Below are 23729 nucleotides of genomic sequence, written 5' to 3'. Positions count from 1 at the left end.
TGTTGGGATAACCTTGTGTTTGCGCTCTCGAGAAAATTGCTCTGTTTTCTATACATGCTTTCACTGGTTGGTTCTTCCAAGGCCTAGTAGGTCATCAGTGGGCCTGAACAAATCGTTGTTTCGTCCATGCGACCCGTGGCCTAAAGAAAGTCTGAGGATGGGCATGCAGACTTTATTTATTGCCTATAATCCCAATCATCCCACAGACAACTGTGAGGTTTGTCAAGGCTTATCACAGAAGATGCTGAAGGACCGCAATCATCAGTTAATTTGCTGGCTGAACAAGGGGACTTTACCGGCGTCGGAGGTTGGTTCAGCCCGCGGGGGGCATGTCCTCTACTAAGGTGGAGAAGGTGTCTCCTTCGCTCACGAGGTCGCGGTCGGTGGACCCTCCCCCCCTCTCTAAGAAGCAGCACACAGCAGGGCCTGCGTCGGAGGTGGGTTAAGGTGGGGAGTCGTTGGGCACCAGGTGGGTGCAGCAGAGTAGAGGGTCAAGCTTTCCGTCTCAGGACAAGGCTCACAGGATTCACAAGTCGAAGGAGGTGCATTCCGGACCACAGAAGTCTGTGACGCTTTTGCACAAAGCCAGTGTCTAATAGAGAAAGCAAAGTCTCGACCGTCGTCCTCGTCGACAAAGGACCAGCGCCGTTCCTCTTAAGACCGTGCGTCTTCCAAACATTGGTCCAGCTCCACGTCCAACGGTCCATCTCCCTGGGTAAGGCTAGGTCAGTGGCGGACTTGGTTCCCTTGCTAAGGGGCTCGTCAGTCCCTCTGTCCTCGGTGGTAGTGCGGCCCTGTCTTCCCTACTTGACTGTGGTGATGACTGTTCCGTCGTCGACTGCACTGGATTCTTCACAGCGGCCGGTGCATCATTGCCTTCCGAGGTGCTGTGGCAGTCGGGGGTCCAGCCTTGGGCCATTGCTCCCCTTGGAGATTCTGCAGCCAGACCCCATGACGTACGACTTGGACTGAAGTCCGGAAGAGGAAAGTCATCCGTCGTTCCGTCGGCGTTTGGTCTGCAGCCGGCAGTGCCATCCACATTGGCAGGCCTTAGTACTGTCCCGCTGCAGTACCCGCTGGTGAATCTGCACTTGTTGCTGTCCATGCAGGTGCTGATCACGCTGCAGTTGGATGCACGTCTCCCAGTCCTGCTGAGCCCCGTGGGTCCCGTGGAGACGGAAGTACAGGTTGTGCCATGACAAGATGTGGGTGCAGGTGTCCATCGCCAAGGCTTCCTGGGACGTCACCTACGGTTCGGCCACTGGTGCGGTCTCTGGTTGGTTTCACCCCTCCCTGGACACATCCTGAGGAAGGAGAGCTGGTAGATTTGGATCCTGATTGTGTTCCACGTGACAGGCGGGCGGTTACCTGGGATACTGATCCAGGGGTGGATCCACAGAGTGGCCCGGCTCAGCCCTCTCCACCAGATGACGCTTTTAATGCAACAATGGCCAAGGCGTGTCAGGAGTTTGGCTTTACGCCAGAGGAGGAGCGAAAGGACTTTTTGAAATTTATGTTCAAGCACATGGCTAAGAGGCAGAAGGCGCTCTTTTCTGCCCCCATTTTTGGACCATGTGTGGCAAGAGGGGCTGCGCCCGACGGGTCATCTGTTCTCGGAGCCTGCGGTCAAGAGTGGCTTGGAGAAGTTTAAGGCGCCAGAGTCTTCACCCAAGTGCCTCATGTCAGAACCCACGCCGGAGTCCGTGAAGGCTGGTCGGAAGCTGCGAAGTCGGCACAAGTGTGCGCCCCTGGACAAAGTCCTGAAAGCAGGAGGCGTTTGGCAAGAAGGTGCTTACGGTGAGGGCCAACTCTTTGGCCATTATGGCTCGATATTACGGGGAGATGTGGCATCTGTTGGCTCCACTCTTTGATCTGCCAGAGCAAGAAAGGAAGGAGGAAATGCTGCGGCTTCGAGAGGGGGAGGAAGCCTCCAACCACAGCATTAACCTTGTGGTGGACCTTGCATGGTCGAGGGTTCAAACAGATCAACAATTGTGTGGTTCTTCGTAGACAGGCCTGGCTGCGCTACACTGATGTCTGGCCTGAGGTGCAACACAAAGTGGTGGACATGCCATGGGAAGGGAGCAGTTGTTTGCAAAGATTGACGGGCGTTGAAAGGGATGAAAGGGATGAAGGAAGACTCGGACACAGCAAAGTCACTGGGCACGCTGCCGAGTGGACGCTCTTTTCATGCCTTTTCGAAGAGCCTTGGGGAATGCCAGATTTTCAGGTTCCCGTGACTGGCTGCAGTCGCCCCTGTTACTCCTCCCAAGGGTTCGGCGTTCTTTCCAGTCTGCACAATGGGCCAAGGACTTTAAAGCTCAGCGGAAGCGGGGTCTAGCGGCCTCGGCTGGTAAAGGCCGGCAGTCCAAGCCTCAGAAATGACTGCCATATAGGCGGTCAACTAGGTTGCAGGGTGGCACACCATGTCTGAGTGGCATTTAATCATGGCGGACAGATGGGTGCTGGATGCAGTACATTATGGCCCCTCGTAGTTTCGGCACCCGCAGCTCCCTATTCTACCAGTGAATTGTCAGCGCGCCTATGGCAACTGAGTGGTGTCGGTGGGTGGAGTTAGGGGAGTGTATGCTCCCAGGGTAGTACCCCTGCATGCACCTCTAAATTTAAAGGACTTTTTTTTCTTCTGGTGAATGGTTCTGTCTTGCATCCCTAGGAGGGACGCTCATACAGTATGGAGGAAAGGGGACTATGGACTAGGTGTAAATTAGTCACTACGATAAGTAACTTATAATACTCACCTTAGTGGCTAATGTACTCCTAGTCCCCTTTACTCCATACGTCCCCCCCCCCCTTAACATCTCATTAGGCAATCCTAATATTGCCGACATGTCAAAGGGGACTGAGTAGCACTGGTGGGCAGTCGGAGAGCGCATGCTTCCAGGGCCGTGCATTTTAATTTAAAGGGTAAACTTTTTTTTTTTCTGGTGAAAGGTTGTTTCTGATGTTTGTTAATCTGCTTAGAATCACATGCTGTGCATAGGTCCGACATCCAGTGGCCAGGCCACGTGTTCGGCAGCGCCGAAGGATCTCCTCCGCTCTTCCTCTCCGTCGAAAATCAGTTCGGCGGAGAAACAGCTTCACAGCTAACGTCGAGGGGGAGGGATCATTACCAGTATATTAAGTTATGACAAAAGGACCGAGGTCCGTGGCAAGTATAGCAATGTCTCTAGGAGCTCCGCGAAAGGCGACCAGAAACTGGGTGGAAAAAAACAATCTGAGGGACCTCGACGCGTGAGGGATTGTGGGTACAACGCACGTCACTATAGGGATAGTGTTACAGACACGCCTTGTCGACGTCCCCTTTTCGACTACGAAAAACAAAATGCAATACTCCGCAGTGACCACTGGATGTCGGACCTATGCACAGCATGTGAATCGAAGCAGATACAACCATCAGAAATGCTTTTACGGTAAGTAATGCATTGTCTTCCCGTCCGTAGCAAGGGACCCCCATACAGTATGGAGGAAAGGACTATGGTGTAGGAGTATGTTTATCACTATGGTGAGTAACTTAAAATGTCTCCTAGGGAAATTCACCCCTTTGTTAACCAAGATGAAAATAATTCCCAACGGTCTTCTCTCAAGCCACTCGTTCAATTCTACCAGCTTAAGGTGGAACGTACGCTACTTTATGGGCTTAGCCTGTCACTAATTCTATTACCATTAATGACTGCAAACTACGAATGTCTAAAGTTATGCTATGGCATTTGTAACGTGCCTATACATGCTTTCAAGGCGCAACGAGGCAAGGAAGGGGTAACGGGGAGGACAGACAGCTAACAATCTTACTAGGCCAAGTGACATTGAGATCTCGCAAGTGCAGGGGAATGGCGAGGGGGGGTGAGTGCGAGGGGAAAGGGGAGGGGAATTGCTGTACTTTGGATCAAAACAATAACGAAGTGCGAGCAGCAGCTTGTAGGTGCAAGGTAAGTGGAGACAGCAGGTGTTCAAAAGCGCAGGTAGGGGGACTGAAGGCTTACAGATACAGACCTAAGTGCAGGGGTTGCCAGGAGGCAGTGTGGGTGTGCAACTGGGTGGGTAGGGACCTGGGCTGGAAATCAGAGGGTAGCCAGGTGACCAGTGCTGAATCGGACAGGAAATCAGCAGGGGAGAGGAAGAGAGAAGGCAGAAGCAAAGGCTTGAGGTGCTTCCGGAATTGGAGATAGTTCTCGAGTTTCAGAGAGGCTGTTCCTGAGAGAGGCCCCAGCCAAAGTAGATCTACCACCAACTCGTTGCTTGGAGAAGCGAATGACTTTGAGGGAAATTGGAGAATCGAAGAGCTTGATTAGGAAGCTATTTAAGAAGAGGGAGCTGTAGGTATTGAGGACCCAGGCCCCAGATGGCCATGTGGACAATGCTGAGGGTCTTGAACATAATCCTTGCAGCCACAGGGTGCCAATGCAGATATTTCAGTGCTGGAGAGATTCGATCCCTGGGCTTGAGGCCAAGGGCAAGTCTCGCAGTCCAGTTCTGATATGAGTTGCAGAGAGTAGAAGCAGGCAGATTTAGAAATAGGCTGTTGCAGTAGTCCAGCCTAGATAGAACCAGAGCTCTACAGACAGTGAGCTCCTGGTAGGGAAGGAGAGGCAATGAAGAATACCTCTGAGGTGCAGTTGGTAGTTTTACTTCTTGGAGACATCCGAGATGTGAGGAGTGTAGAGTTGAAGGTGAGCCCCAGGTTCTTAGCCTCACAGGTGGGAGCAGGAAGAGGGCCAAGGGAGGCCGTCCAGAGTGACTGGTAAGGAGAGTGCAGGTTTTAGTTCATTTAATTTAGTTTATTTGTAAATCCCAGCTCTGAGGCATCTGGGCGCATGGTTTACAAATTGCATAGTTATATTTATAATATATAAATTATACATGATAAATATGTACATTTACACATACGTTAAATAATGGAATGGCAGGTAGCAAATATAAAAGTACATATATGCGGCATACAGGTATGAGGCTTAGGAGTTGCCAAGTTACATTTAGTAGAATTACATATGTACTGAAACATTAAAGGGAGTGGAAATATTGGCCGGTAGCAAATATACAGATAAATTACAGCAAGAGTTATATCAGACAGGCTGTATTTATAGTTTAACAGTGTTCTTGCTCAAATAGCCAGCGCTTGCTATTTTTTCTGTAAAGGCGGTATGAAGGTTCAGATCTTAGCATGCTGGGGAGTGTGTTCCAACTTTTGGCTGCAAGGAAAGGAAAGCTGGACCCTCCTGCTCTTTGTAGGTAAATCTGCGGGACCTCCATGCAATTGGTCTGGGCATTTCTGGTCGGGCGGCTTGGAATGTTGAAGTTTAGATTATTGGACAGGTATCGGGGTGCGCTGTTGGTGAGACACTTGTGAGTAAGGGAAATGGTTTTGAAGGTGATTCGTTGCTTGGCGCAGACCAATCCAGCTTACCTCTGATTTCTGAGCTGTTGTGATTTCGGGATATTCAGCGCAGTTTGAATAACTTGCGTTTTGTTGAGGTTCTGTTGGGTGGTTCCTAAGCAAAGGGCATTGCAACGGTCCAATTTGGATGGGACTAAAGCGCTGGCTAGGGTAATGCAATTGGCTGGTGTTATGAAGGATCTGCAGGCAGTAATGAGTTTGCAGGTGTAGGCAGTTGAGGATGCAATAGCATTGGTTTGTCTTGTTAAGGAGAGGGTTGAGTCTAGGTGAATGCCTAGAGATTTTACATCTTTGGATATTTTAATTATATTAACATCGATGTTAAAGGCAGTGAATTGATAGTCTAATTTGTTTAGTTTAGCTGGTGATCGAAGGAGAAGCAACTGTCTTATCAAGACCGTCCGTGCTTGCCTATCCAGGCTTGTATAGTGAGGTAAATGTTGAGTGTTTGGCTATCAGTGGTGTAGTCCGCTGTGATGGGGATGAGTATTTGGGTGTCATCAGAGTAATTCGTGTAGGTTACACCCAAATAGTCGGTCCTCAAACAGTGGTTTGTTAAACACATTGAGTGGTGACACAACAGAGCCTTGTGGAACACCACAAGTTACTGGAGTAGGTTCAGCGGCCACTGATGGTGCAAAGACCCTCATGGATATATTGTTGAGGAAGGTCTTAATCGTGGCATTCGCTTTGTCTGAGATGTGTGCTGCAGATGTACGGTGGCCACAAAGGATTTTATGGTTCACAATGTCAAATGCTACTCACCGGTCAAGGAGGAGCAGGACAAGTTTGCCTTTATCGTTGAGGTGTTGGATTTCCGACTTGAGGTCAATCAAAGCAGTTTCAGTCCTGTGTCTGTATCCAGATTGAGACCCAGAAGGTTATTAGATTCCAGGTGTTGATCTGCAGGTAGGCGGCACGATCCAGGATTTTTAACAAAAAAGGTACTGTAGTGATGGGTCGATAAGTTTGCAGGATTGTTGGGGTCTAGAGTGTGCTTTTTGAGTAGCGGGAGTACTCGGGCCTTTTTTAGGTTGTTTGGTACAGTACTGGATTTGAAAGATGCCTTAATGAGGGCTGTGATAAACGGGGAAAGTTCCTTTGCTGCCTTTTTAATAACCGGGGCAGGACGCACGTCTCCCTGGCAGTTGGTTTTCATTTCAAGTTGATCCTTTCAACTTCTTTGGTTGAGAGGGGTGAAACATTGAATTGGCTGTGTTCCTGTCGGGTGGGATTGAGAGCAAGTGGTGTATCGGGCAAGGCATAAAATAAGGAGTGTCGCATGGCAATTTGCTATGCAATTCGGTAGGTTTGCTAATCAAATGAACGCTTGTGTAGCAGAGTTAGCTATTTAAGTTCAATGAAAGCACAACTCGCCCTGCATTCCTTTCCCTCAGTGCTCTCTTTACCCTTTTTTCTCTGTTCACTTCAAGTGCTAATGGAGAGAAAGTGCAGCAGTAATCATCTCAACTCTTACATGCCAAAGGCATGTGTGGGAGTGCTAGGCAAGAATGTCTTTCTTTTTCAAATTACAAACCAGAAGTAATCGGGATGATAACTTTGATTCTGCTTTCTGTATCCGGTCTGGCAAAGACAAGTATGCGTCAACTTTATCTTTTTTTTAATCGACAGTCCTGCAATTCCATTGCTAAAATTTAAGTTGTTACATAATGCATAATTACAGTATTGATACTGTAAGACATATCTTCTCATGCTTTACATTAAAGATTCGGTTAGTGTATCTAAATTTCATTTTGTTGGGGAAGATGCATCATATTGACAAGTGGCCACTTTTGAAAATGTAAATGATCACATGATCAAATGCTTTTGATGGCAAACCTGTTCTGTAACCTGCAGGTTTCATACATCTTGCAACTGATGCGCAACCCATGAGCAAACCCATACTTTCTGTTATCACCCTGTTGCTTTATATTCGGTACCCTGAAAGTGAGATGACCACAAACTACAACATTCCACCTAATTTGTCAAGTGTTCTGTCTGCTACGCAATCCACTCTGCTTAGTATTTATTTCCTCTTACATGATGAATACACAAAACAAACTAGATGCTTACGCAAAGTAGTGATCAATAGTTTCATCCAGTCTGTACATCTACATATCTACTGCAATACGAAACACTGTAGTTTGCCTCCATAGCTCGCTTTGCTTAATGATTGTATTATATATTACCACCTACAGGAGACAGCTGGCCAAACAGTTTTCAAAGCCTTTTTATCATAGCTATTTATTTGTGTCCATTGATGCAGCTAACCTTTTACATTTTACAGACTAGTCTATGGCTCAGTCTTTTCACCTACTCGCACATTCGAGTACACTGTATGAAGGACGAGCAACATTTAAAAGACTTGTTTGAAACTTTTATTTAACTTTTTCTTTGTTTGCAGTAAATGTCCACACGGGTGGAGTGCATTTCTTTTAGGTTGAATCGGTAAACCAAGTTATCCCACCTGCAGGTTTATCTGAAGTTTAAAGCATTTGCAAGGCCTCACTCATCTCACTAATGTCTTATTTCAGCGTTATGCAAAACTGCTGTATTTTTCATGTCTTGGGTACAAATAACTGCTGGTGACATTAACAATATTAGTACAAAATAGCTAATCAAATGGGTCGGTTTGCTAATCAAACATTGTTTAGCAAACTCTGCTAATCAATATTTTAAAACTTGTTTATGCCTCGATCAGATAAATGGAGTTTTTAAGTTTCTATTTTACTTTGAAGCATGGTAATTTTGTCTTGTAGTGCATTCTGAATGGTAGTACACCAAGAGATATCTTTATTGTAAGTATCTGGGGGTGGAGAGGGAGATTCTAGCTCTTTCAAGATATTAAAGACTTCTTTGCTTGATTTTGCATTGGTGATACAGTCATTGTCTTTTTTGGCCTGGACAATAGCAAATTTGTAATTAAGGGCGGCTAGAGAGAAGTAATCTTTGTTGGCTGTAGTGGGGGTACCTTTCCATAATGTTTCGGTTTATTTTCTTTTCAGTTTCCTTAGATATCTGGGGTGAGGGGTGTACCAGGAATTGAGGTGCGCTCTAGGTTTAGATTTGCAAGATGTTACGGGTGCTAGCTTGTTAATGGCTGTAAGTAAAGTATGGTTATGAAGGTTGACTAGAGCAGTAGGATCTGTGATAGCTATGTTGTGGTTTATAATGTGCTGGAGCAAAGGCAGGAGTTTCTCTTGAGTTATATTGCGTTTATTGCTCGCCATGGGTGGGGCTAGTAGCAGATAGAGTGGGTGCTTTGTTAGCGTGTGCTGATGAGATAATCTGTTTTACTGGAAATATTACTACAGGTTGGTTCCTCTGGGGAAGAGTTAACAAATGACATATGTTTGGTTAAAAAAAATAAGCCGTTTAGGTATTACTGGGTATACACTATCAATTTGTTGGCATGGTACACATTTTACGAAGAGTACGCACAATTTATTAGGAAAAAGGACACCTTGAATTACATATCACACTTCCGAAAAATCTGGTTGTAGAATTACTGTTCCGACTAACCAATTTCCAACTTTGGAGCGCAAAAGTAAATGGGACAAAACTCACTGACACACACTGCAGGGTTTGTAATAATTTCAGTCTAACCAACTCTAAAGCATTTGGTCTCTTGACTGTAACGCATTGTGACACAACTGTTTCTGGGGTCAGTGCAGCTGGGCTGAGATGTCATGGAGTGGTTGATGTGGGGAAATTGACAGTTTGTTATCATATGCGTTCTAATTTTACTGGAAAAACTGGAGAACATTCAGAGATTTTCAAACTTTACAATAACTAGATTACGTTTATCATTTGTCATGCTAGTTTGTAAATTGTTTTAACAGATTTTTGTTATTGTATTTATTATTTTTACATATGTATGCTGTTTAAGGTCTATTTTATAAACGAGAGCAAAATAAAAGGGACAGTAGAACACAGCATGTGGTATCCAACACCAATGCACCAATATTTTCCCTATTTTCTTGCCCATGAAATAACATCCTCAAATGCTTTTGGATTTTTCTTACACCACCATCAAAATGTTGTCTAATCCACTGTTAACTTTATTTCCTTTGTGTGGAAAGTCCTGTTTGAATCATCCTGAATAGCAAGGCAACCCTATTGTACATGCAAGAGTCTGAGTTAATGTTTTTTGGAAGGAAATGTTTACCTGGTAAAAATTGAGTTTTTTTAACTAAGTTGCTTGATCTGCGTCATTTGTTGCAATGTATTAAAACTGTTCCCTTTTTGTCCTGGAATAATGCTTTCACTGTATATGTGCACATTGTTCAATAAACAATTTTCCGTTATTGGCCCTACGAATGTATTTAAGCTTTCAATGTGTGTTGCAAATACAATTCTAATTTTTAATCTTTCAAATGCAGGGAACGACGTTGGCAGGAGTTCATATGGTGCCATGCATGTGCAGCAGGTCTTTCATTATGCCTACCTTGTTCTTACTCATGCACTCTCGCCACTAGCAAGGCTGTATCCAAACCGCGATCTTGAGAGGTACATCAATTGCATACTTTGAAATAGTTTGTAAATCTGTAATGTGCATGAAAATGTAATTGTTTACTGGTGGCATATGTGCAAGTGGTTTATAGAGCTGTTTACATGTAGGTGCTGAACTGGGAGGTGGTGATGGGTAGCTTTATGTAGAATGGGGCTTAGGATTGTGCTCCCTGCGCATAGATGGTTGTGAGTGGGTAGTTGGGGGGGCCCCTCTGACAAGTCCCTGTTCCCTTGTAAGTAAAATTGAAATCTTGTGGGCTACTTACAATTTTATCGATTGGCCAGCCTTTGGGATTGTAAAGGTCTGCTTTTTTGCACATTCTTCATAGTGACAAGTGGTGAGCTTTAAGGGGCAGCAATCCATATTTTTCTCTGCTACTTTGATTGCAGACTGGAGTAACAACGATTTTGATTTTTGCAATAAATTCTTTTTTCAGTTTCTCAGGAGACCCTTTGACCTTTCTGTTCGGCTTACTCCTTTTCTTCTGTACTTAGAAGTGCCTTGTAGGTAGGACATTAGTGTAACAACTTTTGAAAAATCTTGGGCAGTGAGTTTGTACAGCCCCATACTGTTCAGTGCATCCATCTACACTTCAATGTAAATGTAGCAACATCTTCTTGAGCTTATGAAAATCAAAAAAAGTTGGGATAACTTAAATGAGTCTATTAAACTGAAGTTTCAGGGTTACTCAACTACATTGACGGGCTCCTCTTGTGGCTTCATGCCCTGCTTGAATATGGGGACACGGCACAAACCATGAGTAATTGTGGCATTGGTGTCTGTGATTGCTATATTCTGTCCTGGAAGAATAGACTTCAGCCAAAAACTTTTTAACTAGGGCAGTATGTGCAAAAGATTTAATTACTGTCAGTTCACCTTGTCCCTGCAGCGGTTTAGACTGAACTTCACCATGCCTAGTCTTCCTGTCAGAGGCAGCATAAATAAACTCAATGTCTTTTCTGGTTTACAGAAAAACAATCTCTGCGCATCTGGCTACTTGCGTTTTTTTTTTTTTTAGTTCCCTTACTTTGCTCCTGGCCCAGTAGCAGTTGAGTGGCGTATTCGGGGAATGGGCTCTAGAAGCACATAATTCAGTTAGACCATGGTTCCATAAAGATCTCCTCACACGAGCAAAGGCACAGGATCTGCCATACTCAGCTATAGATGGTCCTTTAATGTTTCTTAAAACGGGGAGCTTTGCGCTTCATGACATTCCTTAATCCTGGAAGACTGTTCTCCATGTGCACTTTTCAATTTACCTGCGACGCAGCATGGGACATCAGTGGCTACAGATGGTTATTCCAGGTCCTGTAGGTCACTGTTCTGATAACACACATTTGTGTTTTCTATTGCTTGTTTGTTTTCAGTGGATATAGGCCCCACTCAAACTTCATGGAAAAGTAAATTTACTTGGTAATCACGGTTTGCTATATCTGGCATGAGCACTCCTACTTCGAATGGATTGTGTCCTCCCACGTATTCCTCATCTTAGATATATATGCTTACCTTCAGCTTTGCTGCTTCGGAAATTTTTTCTCTCATCCAGAGAGCGCTCCACTCAAGGCTACGGCGTCTATGTCCCTCGGCGGCATGCGTCGAGTGTGAACGTCATCCGTAGTATAAATGCCTCGAGCGCGCCCGTTGGCCTCAGTTCTGTTTTTCCGTTAGCTTTGCTTCGGATCGAAATAAAACGGCGCTTCAGTCTTAAGCGATTATGTCGTCTTCCTCGAACCCATCTACTCTGAAAACGGGGTTTAAGAAGTGTCTAAGGTGCGGCAGAAAAATATCGCTGACCGACCCTCACTGTAACTGCCTCTGGAGTCTCGGGTCCGAACATTGGATCGAAGGCTGTGGTTCGTGCCAATCAGTGACCCACAAGGCCTTGAAAGATGAAGTAAACTGGCGGTGGGGGAGGAATCATCGAAGTTTTCTTCGAGAGGGAAGAAAGACTCGGCTGAGTCTTCGGCAAAACACCATAAAAAAATCACGATCGAGGAGTAGATCAAGGAAGTCCTCTTCTTCGTCCAAAAAGGCGAAAAAGAGACGACACCAATCTCCCTCTTTTTCTTCCTCGACTTCGAGGAAGTTATTACTTGTCCAACTAAACACGACTCCCCTAGAAAGTGGGAAGCTTTTAGAGAGTCCATGATGAAAATTTTTGACAACGCGGCTCAGACCCCCCTCAAAAATGTCTGAAGGTCATGCCTCTAGTCACAAAAGTGACAGAGGAAGGTCTAAAACGAAGCAGTCTGACAAGAAATTGTCGAGGGTCTCTTCTAGGGACTCTTCCCAGACACCTAAAAAGACACTCTACGAAAAAGATTTTCCACGTCGATAAATCATTGAAGACTTCGACGAAAACATCTTCAAAGCCTCTGTCGAAGGCTGTCAAGTATAAAGGGTCGACGACCCAACAGAAAAAAGGCACATCGAATATTTTATCGACGACCTCGAAGATTTCTTCGACGATGTCGAGTGTTTCGAAGACTTCTTCGACAACATTGACTGCCTCGAAGATTCCTTCGACGCCATTTGTAGTGCCTTTGAAAACATCGAAGAATACCTCGACAACATCGAAGATAACGGCCACGACTTCGACGCCGTCGACACCAATTACAGGATTGAAGCCTATTCCTGAGAAAGTATTTCACCCAGAAAGCAGACTTGATTTTTTCCAAACTGTGTCAGCTGTATATGGAGAAATGTCCTCACAAAATGAGGATGAAGATGAACCTGAAGTTTCTGAGGAGGATGAAGAAGATGAACCTGAAGTTTCATCAGCAGGATTAAAATATGGTACAAGAGAAGTTCCTGAGGAATTAATCCTCAATCAAAAATGCAGGACTTGTATGAATGTTTACAATCTGCAAGTGGACTAGATCCGTCCCTTGAATACGAATTTGAAAGACCAGATCCAGCAGAACATGCTGATTTAGGTTACAGAAAAATTATGAATAAAGTAAGAGTTTATGGGATGGGGTAGGAATTCACCTGTATATCAGGATGATATTACAGATATTTTGTCAGGAGGTCATCAACCAGATCCCATACTTCCCTTTCATAGTGCCCTGCAAAGGAGAGTAAATGCTGCTTGCGAAAGACTGGAATCTATTACAGCAGTGAATAAAAAATGTGGCAAAATACAGACCTTGTAACTCTGACCCAGATTATTTGAGTAAACATCCTTCTCCAGAGTCTGGTAGTTCAGGCAGCCACATCAACAAAAAATTCTGCATACCCCACTATACCCTCTGATGGGGATGACAAGAAAATAGATACTTGTTCGAAAAAGATCTTTAGATCAGGGAGCATGGTTCTGAAGTCTACCAATGTATCTTGTACATTGGCTAGATTTAATTATACTCTGTGGGACTGCATGTCAGCGGCAGCTCAACACATCCCGGAAGGAGAGGAACGTGATGGTTTCTTATCCATAATTAAGGATGGTAAGGAGGCTTCGGGAGAATGCCTTCAAGCAGGTTTGGACACTGCTGACAGTATCAGCAGTCCATGGCGTCTAGCGCAGTGCTACACAGATTTGCGTGGGTAAGGAAGTCGGGTTTTGCACCAGATGTTCAATCTAGACTCCTTAACATGCCATTTGATGGCTCGAGGTTGTTTGGCAGCAAGGCGGATGAAAGTTTGGAGAAGCTGCAGACCTCCAAGGCAGCGGCAAAGTCACTTAGTGCCGCTATACGACAACCTCAGCAACGGCCCTACACAGGCTCATCGTCCTGGAGGGGTCGTCCCTTTCGTTTTTACTCCATTTGGGAGAGGAAGGGGACAGGCCAATCAAAGGGGGCAAAGAAAATTTCCTCGGGGGCGAGGAAGAGGCGCTAGATCTGCCCCAGCAGCAGCATCTGTCCCTTCAGCCGCTGCTGGAGCTGCCGCAAAACCACTCTGAGGTTTTGACTCACAAGACCCCAGTGGGAGGCAGGATCTCACAGCATCTAAAAGAATTGCGGGGCATTACTTCAGATGTTTGGGCACTGGAAACAGTATCCCAAGGTTACTGCCTGAGGTTTCTCAAGAAACCTCAGAATCACCCACCGGAATACAACTCTACCAAAAATCCAGACCCGCTCCTGTTGCAGGAAGTTTTAACCCTGCTACAGAAAGGTGCAATGGAACATGTACCTGTAGTGGAGAGGAACAAGGGTTGGTATTCCCCATATTTCCTCATTCCAAAGAAGGTCAGAGGACCGAGACCCATCTTGGACTTGAGAAACTTGAACAAGTTCCTCAGGGAAGGACAAGTTCAAGATGGTCACTCTTTCTCAGATCCTTCAGGCTCTCCAACTTCAAGACTGGTATCATTGGACCTTCAGGTGCTTACTTTCATGTGCCAATCCATCTCGAGCACTAAGTACCTGAGGTTCGCGATAGGCAACTCTCACGATCAGTTTCGAGTTCTGCCTTTCGGGTTAACCTCCGCCCCAAGAGTTTTCACCAAGTTGATGGCGGTAGTGGCAGCGAGTCTCAGAAGGGGGATTCATGTCTAGCCCTATTTGGACTATTGGATGATCAGGGCACTTTCTCCAGAACAAGTCCATGATCATCTATCCAAGTCTTGCCACTTCCTTCACAAACTAGGGTTTTCTCTGAATTTAAAAGTCAAACATGATACCATCACAGAAGCTCCAGTTTATAGGAGCAGTCTTGGATACTCGTTCGGGCAAAGCCTCGCCTCCCGAAGAGAGAGCTCACCACATTCTGCAGATGGTGACAAAATTCCAGAATGCCCAGTATCTACCGGCCTTCGATTTTCTCAGGTTGCTCGGCCTCATGGTATCCTGGATTTTTCTGGTGCCAGAGGCCAGATTGAGGATGAGATCCCTTCAATGGGCCCTCAGGACTCAATGGTCCCAATTTTCTGGGGAAATGACAGATCTCTTACAAGTTCCAACCAGAGTAGCTCAGGTCCTACAATGGTGGGTTTGCAAAGAACACATCCTCAAGGGACAATCTTTTTGGCATTCATGGCCGGAGATCACTGTAGTGACGGACGCCTCACTCACGGGGTGGGGGGCCCACACCAACGATCTGACAATCAGCGGTCGTTGGTCTCCCTCGGAGACCAAACTACACATCAACCTTTTGGAGCTGAGGGCGATCAGACTAGCGCTGAAGGCCTTTCTGCCCTCTGTACGGGGAAAGAATGTGGTGAGCATGACGGACAACTTAGTGGCCATGTACTACCTCAACAAGAGAGGAGTAAGGGTCACTGCCACTGTGCAGAGAGGCAATGCAGCTCTGGTTCTGGGCAATACAAGAAGGGATCTATCTGCCATTCACTTAGGAGAGCAAAACACAGCGGTGGACGCTCTGAGCAGGCAGAGCAGAGTCTCTCACGAGTGGGAGATAGCTCAGGAAGTCCTTATGGAGATCTTCGCCCTTTGGGGAACCCCTCAAGTGGATCTGTTCGCGACCATTGTCAACAGGAAGTGCGAACTGTACTGCTCAAGGGAATTTCCCCCGAGAGGAGCTCTAGGAGACGCATTTGTAGTAGTGGGAATTTCCTCTTCTATATACGTTCCCTCCAGTCCCTGTGATCCCTCAAGTAATCAGGAGGTTGAGAAAGTTCAGGAAAACCATGATCCTAATTGCATGATCCTAATTGCCCCGGATTGGGCCAGGAGAACGTGGTACCCGGACCTTCTCGACATGTCCATCTGCCCTCCAATACATCTTCCAAAAAGAGAGGATCTTCTCTTGCAAGAGGGAGGTCACTTTCTCCATCCAGAGGTCAACATACTCAACCTTCACACATGGCTTTCGAGAGTTTGAGATACAAGGATTGGGACCTTCCGGATGATTTGGAGGTGTTGCTTTCGGCCAGAAGGCCAGCAACAAAATCTTTGTACCAGTGTCGTTGGAATAAATTCAGTAACTGGTACAGGGATAAGAATGTGATCCTTTTCAATGTGACATTCCAATGGTATCTTTTCTATTACATTTAGCTAATCTGGGGCTCCAGGTTAAGACAATAAAAGACTATGTAGCAGCGCTATCTATCTTCAAGCGCTCATCAGAAGAAAGATATTTTAAGAGACCCTTAATAATACAATTTCTAAAAGGTTTAAACAATGTTTTTCCACCAGTACCTTTTCAAGTTCCTGTGTGGGGATTTAAATTTGGTACTTAAATTTCTGGCATGTACACCCTTTGAGCCTTTACATTCTTGTCCGTTAAGGCTTCTTACATTAAAAACTATACTTTTAATTGCATTGACATCAGCCCGCAGAGTAAGTGAGTTGCAGGCAATTTCGAGTGGTCCTCACACCATCTTTCATAAAGTTGTCCTTCCAGTTAAACCATCTTTTCTGCCAAAAATAGTTTCAGACTTTCATCTGACACAGAAAATAATTCTACCTGCGTTCTACCCTCCTCCTCACACATGTAAGGAATAGGAAAGACTGCATAGGCTAGATCCCAGAAGGGCTCTAAGTTTTTACATCTCAAGATTGTCAAAGATACGTCAGTGTGATCAACTTTTTGTGGGATACACTGGCCGTAAATTTGGACTAGCCGTAACCAAACATTATCAAGATGGATAATTTTAGCCATAACAGTGTTATAGGCTAGCCGGAAAAAATCCCCCTGAGGGCTTCAGAGCCCATTCAACTAGGGGCATAGCAACTTCAACAGCACTGAAGAGGGGCATACCTGTGCAAGATATTTGTGCAGCAGCCACATGGTCATCCATCCATGCATACTTTCATCAAACATTATGCTTTGGATTCAACTACATCTTAAGGAGGTTTGTTTGCCAAATCTGTACTACATTCGGTACATGACTAAAAGGCATCTGTACTCCCGCCTCCAATACAAAACTGCTTTGGGAGTTTATCGAAGATGAGGAATACGTGCGAGGACACAATCCATTCGAAGAACAAGTTACTTACCAACTGTAATGTTCTTTCGATTGGATGTTCCTCCCACGTATTCCTCATCAACCCTCCCATCCTACCCCACAGTACAGTTTACGTGGTTTACACTCTACATTCTTTCAAGGCTTGGGTCAATAAGAGGCACACCTTTGTTTATAATACATGGGCTCTGATACGAGAAAACAGAACTGAGGCCAACGGTCGCGCTCAAGGCATTTATACTACGGATGACATCGACACTCGACGGATGCCGCCGAGGGACATAGACGCCGTAGCCTCCAGTGGAGCGCCCTCTGGTGGGGAGAGAAAAAATTTCCGAAGCAGCATAGCTGAAGGTAAGGATATAAATCTAAGATGAGGAATATGTGGGAGGAACATCCAATCGAAAGAACATTACAGTTGGTAAGTAACTTGTTCTTCTCCAGCATATGGTGTCTGGTATGGATTCACATGCTCGTGAATACTCCCCATCGTTGGGCTGGAAATCCTTGGTAAATTGTTTTTAAATCAGTCTTGCTTTGCAAGCTTAAAATGCCTTTCTCCCATCAACCAATCACTGGGGTCATACTGCACCCATCCAATGACCGTCTCCCTTAGCACCACCCCCAATGGCCGTCAGGTTTTTTTTTCTGCATGCTTCAGTGCTGGGAGTCCTCTTGAGTTGCTCCTCGATCAAATTCTATTTTGTGTGAATGTTTCTCTTAAACCATTTTTTTTTTGCTTAAACTTTCTCGTTTGCTGACCAATGGTGCCGGCAATATGGTTCTGTTGCTGGTGAAGATCAACACTTACACCATCGGATCTTTGCGTTTAGTCCTGAAGCCCTAGTTGAGGCCTACTTCGCGTTTTGTGTGAAGAAAGCAAGAGGAGCCTGTTCAAGCTCTATGCCAGATGTTGCTTGAGGAACATCTAGTTGGAAGACAAGCATACAAAGTGGCTCTATTGTCTGCATCCTGATCACTACGAGGACAGATGCGAGATCTGCCAAGGTTTCTCTGCCAAGACAAATCGAGACAGTTGGTGGGATGTCTGAAGGAAGAGTGCTTGAGGCTGGACCTCGGGTGTGCTCAGACACCCTCCAGGTCCTGACGACTCTTGAAACGTTCTCCCTCAGGGAAGAGGTTGAGATCAGCACAGTATGCTCCTTCACAGGAGGTCCATAGGAAGGCTAAGCACCACGCTGCTGATCTAACACATGGGATGCCGCGGATCCCAGTTAGAGCATGTGCTCTCCCCTTCGCTTTCACCATCCAGTGAGCCTGCTGGTGGGTGGTGTCATCAGACACTGACCCTTTCCAGAAAAACGGCCCTTTGTAGAAGGTGAGACCAAGGAAGGACTCTCGCAAGGAGGGCATCCAAAAGTCCTAGTCAACACCTACGGCCAAGTCCTTGGCGACGCTGTCCGTGCTCACAAGCAGAGACCTGTCGGCTATATCTCTGCCTACCACAGCGATGTCTGTCGAAGTACCCTGTTGACGCCCATCCCCTTGGCAACTTAACAGCGAAAATCTGCACCAAGGGTTACACTTCCCCGATCCAAGACTATGGCGGCCTCGACTACGACTACTTGGTCTGTGAAGGCCCCAGCTGGTGGTTCTTTCCCGAAAGAGGCGGCAAGATCAAAGGATCTGTTGCCACCAACTGAGTTTCTCCCCAAGCCTATGGTAGGGTTTATGGAGGCTGCAAGGGACCCTGTCATGGCAATCTACAAAAGTTCTGACAAATCCTTACAGGAAGGCTGCTTCTTGGACCAGGGTGGGGACAACCCAATGTTTGTGGATACGCCCTCTGCTAAAACGGGACTGGCGCACTAACCCTCAATCAGTGCACCAGTGGTTCCTCAAACGGGCCCTATAAACCTGTCTCTGGATATTCTACACTACACACTTTAGTGTCCGATACAGCGTCTCCCTCTGCCGATGGCCCCAGGCACAGCCCACCAAGGCCACAGTGCAGACAACCTCCCTGTACATGTACATCACCCTCCAACACTGAGGCGGCTAACACCACCCCGACTGTCCCAGTAGTGGATTCACTCATACAGACACTGGGACGTACATGGATACAGACACTTCAGAGACGGATGAGTTTGATTTAGTGCCACCAGATGGAGAATCGCTGGGTGCCGGCGATTCTTCACCCATCCCACATCACCCCCCCACCCCAACCGCCAGCTTTGCATGCTGATGAGGTGGGTTCATGTCACTTCATGCTTACTCTCTTCAACTTAGTGCCCACAGAAGGATTTCTTTACCAGAGACATGCATCATCCAGCAAGACATAACGTCCTTTCCTCTGTTAGACTGTTTGGGATGAAGGCCTGGCTCACATGAAAACCCTGAGCTCTACATTGGCTAAATAGGCTAGATTTGAGAAGTACAGGGTGCCCGACTCAGCCCCTAAATGTTTCAGATTGCAGCTGTTGTATTCTAAACCATCGTCTTCGCCATCTTTCTCCACGGGAGCCGCCTACTAGGAGGACAAAGTCCTTGGGGGGGGGGGGGGGGGGCGAGAGAGGGGGGGGTGCTGTTACTCGATCTCAGGCTGCATCTACGTCCGGCCAACGCGTATGCCCGCTTGGCTGCAGCTGACAAGCTATGGTGGGAGGTTGGGGAATTTCTACCCGACCTTCCTTGGGACAAACAAGCCTCCAAGGGTGATCTGGCGGATGCCTGGGCCACTCTGCAGGACCTCATGGAATCTACAGTCCCCCAATCGATACTGCCAGCAGAGGGCAATGCTTGGGGGGGGGGGGGGGGGGTTAGGGGCGAAGATAAGTACGGCGTGGATGTATGCCACAAAGTTCATCTGATGTGCAGGACAGATTCCTGGATTTTCCCTTTGAGGGCGTGGACCTTTTTCATTAGTCCACTGATGACTAACGAAGAAAACCACCTCATCTCCTTAGTCATCCTGGCAAAACCATGTCAGAAATCCTTCCCACAATCCTAGGGTAAGACTGCGTTCAAACCCTGTGCTTTCTCTGGCTTCAAGGGGTTCCATGACCGCTGTACACAGATGACTGACAGGTCACCCATTAACTGGAGGAAGCAGCAGAGGACATCACTGACTCGCTACCTCTGCCAGGAAGCAGTAACATCAAGGTCGGGGAACAGAGCTTGCTTTTGAGGGGCCGTTTGGTTCTGTTCCAAGATACCTGGAAGCGTCTTTACAGCAACCCATGCATCCTATCCGTAGTCTCCATGGGCTTACTCTATAGCCATTTTTTCTTTTTTTTTTTTAAATTCCGTGACTGAGGCATAGGGGCACCATAACAGGATAATACAACAAACGAGGATCAGCAACAAACGAGGATCCGTTAAGATCCAAATCAATGCAGCTCGGGCTGAGGATGTTCAATCAACTAGGATAGTCTTCAGCCTGCATTTACAGAGATGGAAACTGGAATAGGATCTAAGGTACAGGGGAAAGGCATTCCAGATCTGCAGAGCGGCAAACTGGAAAGATCTTTGTTGCACATAGGAAGGCTTAGTTCTTGGGGTCTCAAGAAGGCAGGTATTATTAGATCTCAATACTATGCAAGCAGCTAGTCGCGAGATTAGGTTGGATGGATACTTGGGAGCCTGCCCAAAAATGCATTTGTGTGTAATCCAAATCACGCGGTAGGTTATTCTTCTACCGACAGGGAGCCAATGTAGCGCACTCCTTTGCAAGCCTGCAACGATGCGTACTGCGTGAACAACCTGTAAGCGAGTACGGTAGAGTTTGGAGATGCCAAGCCGAAGGCTGGAATAGTAATCCAATTTAGCTCCTATAATCGCATAGGCAAACCCTAGCACGGTTGGCAGATAAGACTGGCTGTAGCTGGGCCTGTAATTTCAGATGGTAGTAAGTGCTAAATACACAGCTATTAACCTGTCCTTTTCATAGATCATTCTTGATCAAAAATCACTCCAATTGTCTTTACCTTGGGCTGTGTAGGAATATTTCTATCTGCAATTTTATAAGAAAGCTTCTCCAATCCAAGTTTCCTCAACTGCGTGGCGGTACCCAGCATTATGAGTTCTGTCTTAGAACTGTAAAAGTCGAGCTTATTGTCTTGCATCCATGATTGGAAGTACTCGCAGGTGGAGCGCAGAGTCCGAGATATAGTCCGCTGTAAGCAGAATGAGGTATTGTGTGTCATCTGTGTAGTTGCTGTATAGGACGCCAGTTCATCAGGGTGTGCTAACGGGGAGCGTAAAGATTTTACATGGGTTGGGTGATGCACAAACCCTGTGGAACCCTGCAAGTGACAATACACTCCTCAGCCTGGGCATCCTCAGAGAACACCCTTATTCTACGATCTGGCAGGAAGGATTTCACCCATTTGGTAGTAGAAATTGACAAATGCACTGTACCCATAGTCTCTATGCCAGAATGGTATGATCCACTAGAACGAAAGTGACAGAGATCCAGGAGCATAAGTATGGTGGTATTTATCTTTGCCATAATCTGCAATATATTAGTTTTAAGTTCAAGTAGGGTAGACTCTGTACTATGAGCTCTTCTAAAGCCTGATTGCTTAGGTCCCAGGATTTTCTGTTCAAATAAAAGGTCTGTCTGTAAATGTTCTACTTTATCCAAGATTTTTAATATGGCCCACTTGTAATCGGGTGAAGGTTTCCTGCAATGATGGGGTCAAGGAAAGTTTTTTTAAAAATCTGTGGCGAAATCCAGTTTTGCTTTCACTGGGGACAAAATTCTCCCTAAAAGACACATTGGCAAATTTGGTTAAAGGTACCAATTGAGGGGCACATCGCCCTTACAATTGTTAGGTTTCAGCTTGCTAAGGATGTTGGGGAGGTGCTGCTCAGAATGAAAAGCAAATTCTGAAAAGGTCCTCAGTGTCCTAGTATTCTTAATTCCTAGCCTTGTTTTTGCAGGTGATGTTTGCCTGAAATTATTTTAGCTTTTCAGAGTATCATTACACCACTTGGTGTCTTTGATAGCTTGCAAGGGCATGGAACATGGGGCCTCCAGTTTTTTGAGGACTCTTAATAGCTCCTTGGAGCTGGAGGCTGCCCGAGAAATGCTTTGCTCATAGTAATTTCTTTTAGCTGTGGAAATGGATGTTATGCAACTTGGCTGCCTGAATGTAGATGAGTTTATCTGCACCAGTCTTATTTTTTCCCCACTATTTAAACGCAAAGCATTTATTTTTCTTAAGCACACAAATCTCAGCTGTGTACCATTTTTCTTACCCGGTTGTTTCTTAAGTAGACATAACTTGACTGGCACCAGACATTCAACAGCTGTTTCCAAAGACCTATGGAAAGCAGTGGGGAGTTGGTCGGCTGAAAGTAGATTGGTCAGATTGTTAGTAATGGGTAAGAAGATGGGTGCCATTGCTGTAGGAGTAAGTTTACTTACATTTCTATAGGAAACCAATCCTCTTTCCATTATGGTTTTCGTGACCCGGGGAATGGACATAATCCAGTCCATGAGATTGTTGTCTGACAATGGACATTGAGTATTATGTAAGTTTCCTTTGACATGAGTGGGCGAGGTAAAGTGCTGGTCAAACCCAAGATTGAGTAGTATAGTCTTGGGCAGCATGGCTGGAGCTTCGTAACTGGTTGAAAAACCCAAAATTAAATTCCCCTAGTATCATTGTTCCAGTATTGGGTTTAAGAGTGGAGGCTAGATCACTAAAGATGATGATCAGAAACTGCTCTACTATGCAGGGGTCTATAAATCAGAAGTACATTAATTGTGGTGTTGGGATTCACGTGGATCTTGGCCCAGATCAATTCACAATCTGAATTATCTAATTTTACCACTGTTTAGCGCTTGTTTGTAGAGTAAAGCTACCCCAACACCTCTTGCATTTAGACGGTCACTCCCTATAATCCTATTTCTGATGCTTGTTAATCTATTTAGAATCGCATGCTGTGCATATGGTCCGACATCCAGTGGTAACTGCGGAGTATTGCATCTGGTCTTTCGGGGACGTCGGCATAGGCGTGTCTGAAACACTCTCTATCGTGAAGTGTGTAGTACCCAAAAACCCTCACGCGTCAAGGTCCCTCAGATTGTTTTTTTCTGCCCAGATAACTGGTCGCCCTATAGCGGAGCTCTTCATGAGACATTGTTTATCTTACTGAATTGTTGGTTTTATTCCCCGTTAAGTCACTTCGCCCATCAAGAACATCTTCGACGAAGACTACGGGGGAATCGTCTACGGCTGTGGGTTCCGGCGCCTAAGATCCGGCGTTCGACTTCCACGTGGTCAGGCCTTCTGGCCGGCCTACACAGTAGGGAGAGTGGGCTCGGGGTTTGCCATACCGTTATGTCTTTCCTCTTTTCCACTGCTTTTCTTTTTGTTCTGGTCACCCTTCCCTTCTGCTATGGAAAGTACTCCATTTAGATTCTGCCCTGTGTGTAGGGTCAGATATCCGTGGAAAGACTAGCACACGTCGTGTAACGCCTGTCTCCCCCAGAGCACGACGAAAAGGTGTTCGGCGTGTAAATGCCTTAAACCTAAAACCCTTTGGGAGCACCGGTTGAAGCTGTGGGCCGCGTATGGAATGTCACGCGTGGAGCCTCCCTCCCCGGCCACGACACCAGCCGAAAGTGACGGGGTACATTGGATGATCTAATGTCCAACGTGGACGTTGTAGACCTTGAGGCGGACTATTCTAGGGCCGCCGTCCCCGACCCTTCCAGGCTCGACTCCGGTCTTGCTACAGGGACCACACCTGGTGACAGGGGCGTAATATCGCACCGCACAAAGCACACAACCCAAGCGCCCTCCTCTATGACTTCGTCGAAGAAGGCGAAAGCGCCAACTGGTCCGCCGGAAACTTCGGCGGTGCCCATGGATCGGTCTGATCCGAAGCCTTCCCCGCATCCGCGCATGACTGGGCATAGCAAACATAACAAGGGCGCTACTCCCCAGATTACACACGCC

The 23729-nt window shown here is 46.2% G+C and overlaps 1 protein-coding gene across 2 annotated transcripts in view; it reads left to right on the top strand.

Annotated features, from left to right (window-relative positions):
- Positions 1–23729, top strand: part of TENT4A (terminal nucleotidyltransferase 4A) — a 612157-nt gene that overhangs the window by 360069 nt on the left and 228359 nt on the right. For both annotated transcript variants that reach the window (XM_069613719.1, XM_069613720.1), the window contains exon 8: positions 9796–9922. In XM_069613719.1, the coding sequence (XP_069469820.1) occupies positions 9796–9922 (127 nt within the window). The remainder of the gene's footprint in view (positions 1–9795; positions 9923–23729) is intronic.

This window comes from Ambystoma mexicanum, chromosome 5p, assembly GCF_040938575.1.
Source record: "Ambystoma mexicanum isolate Mex_15411 chromosome 5p, UKY_AmexF1_1, whole genome shotgun sequence".
Lineage (NCBI taxonomy): Eukaryota > Metazoa > Chordata > Amphibia > Caudata > Ambystomatidae > Ambystoma > Ambystoma mexicanum.
This window is presented reverse-complemented; position numbering and strand designations above follow the sequence as displayed.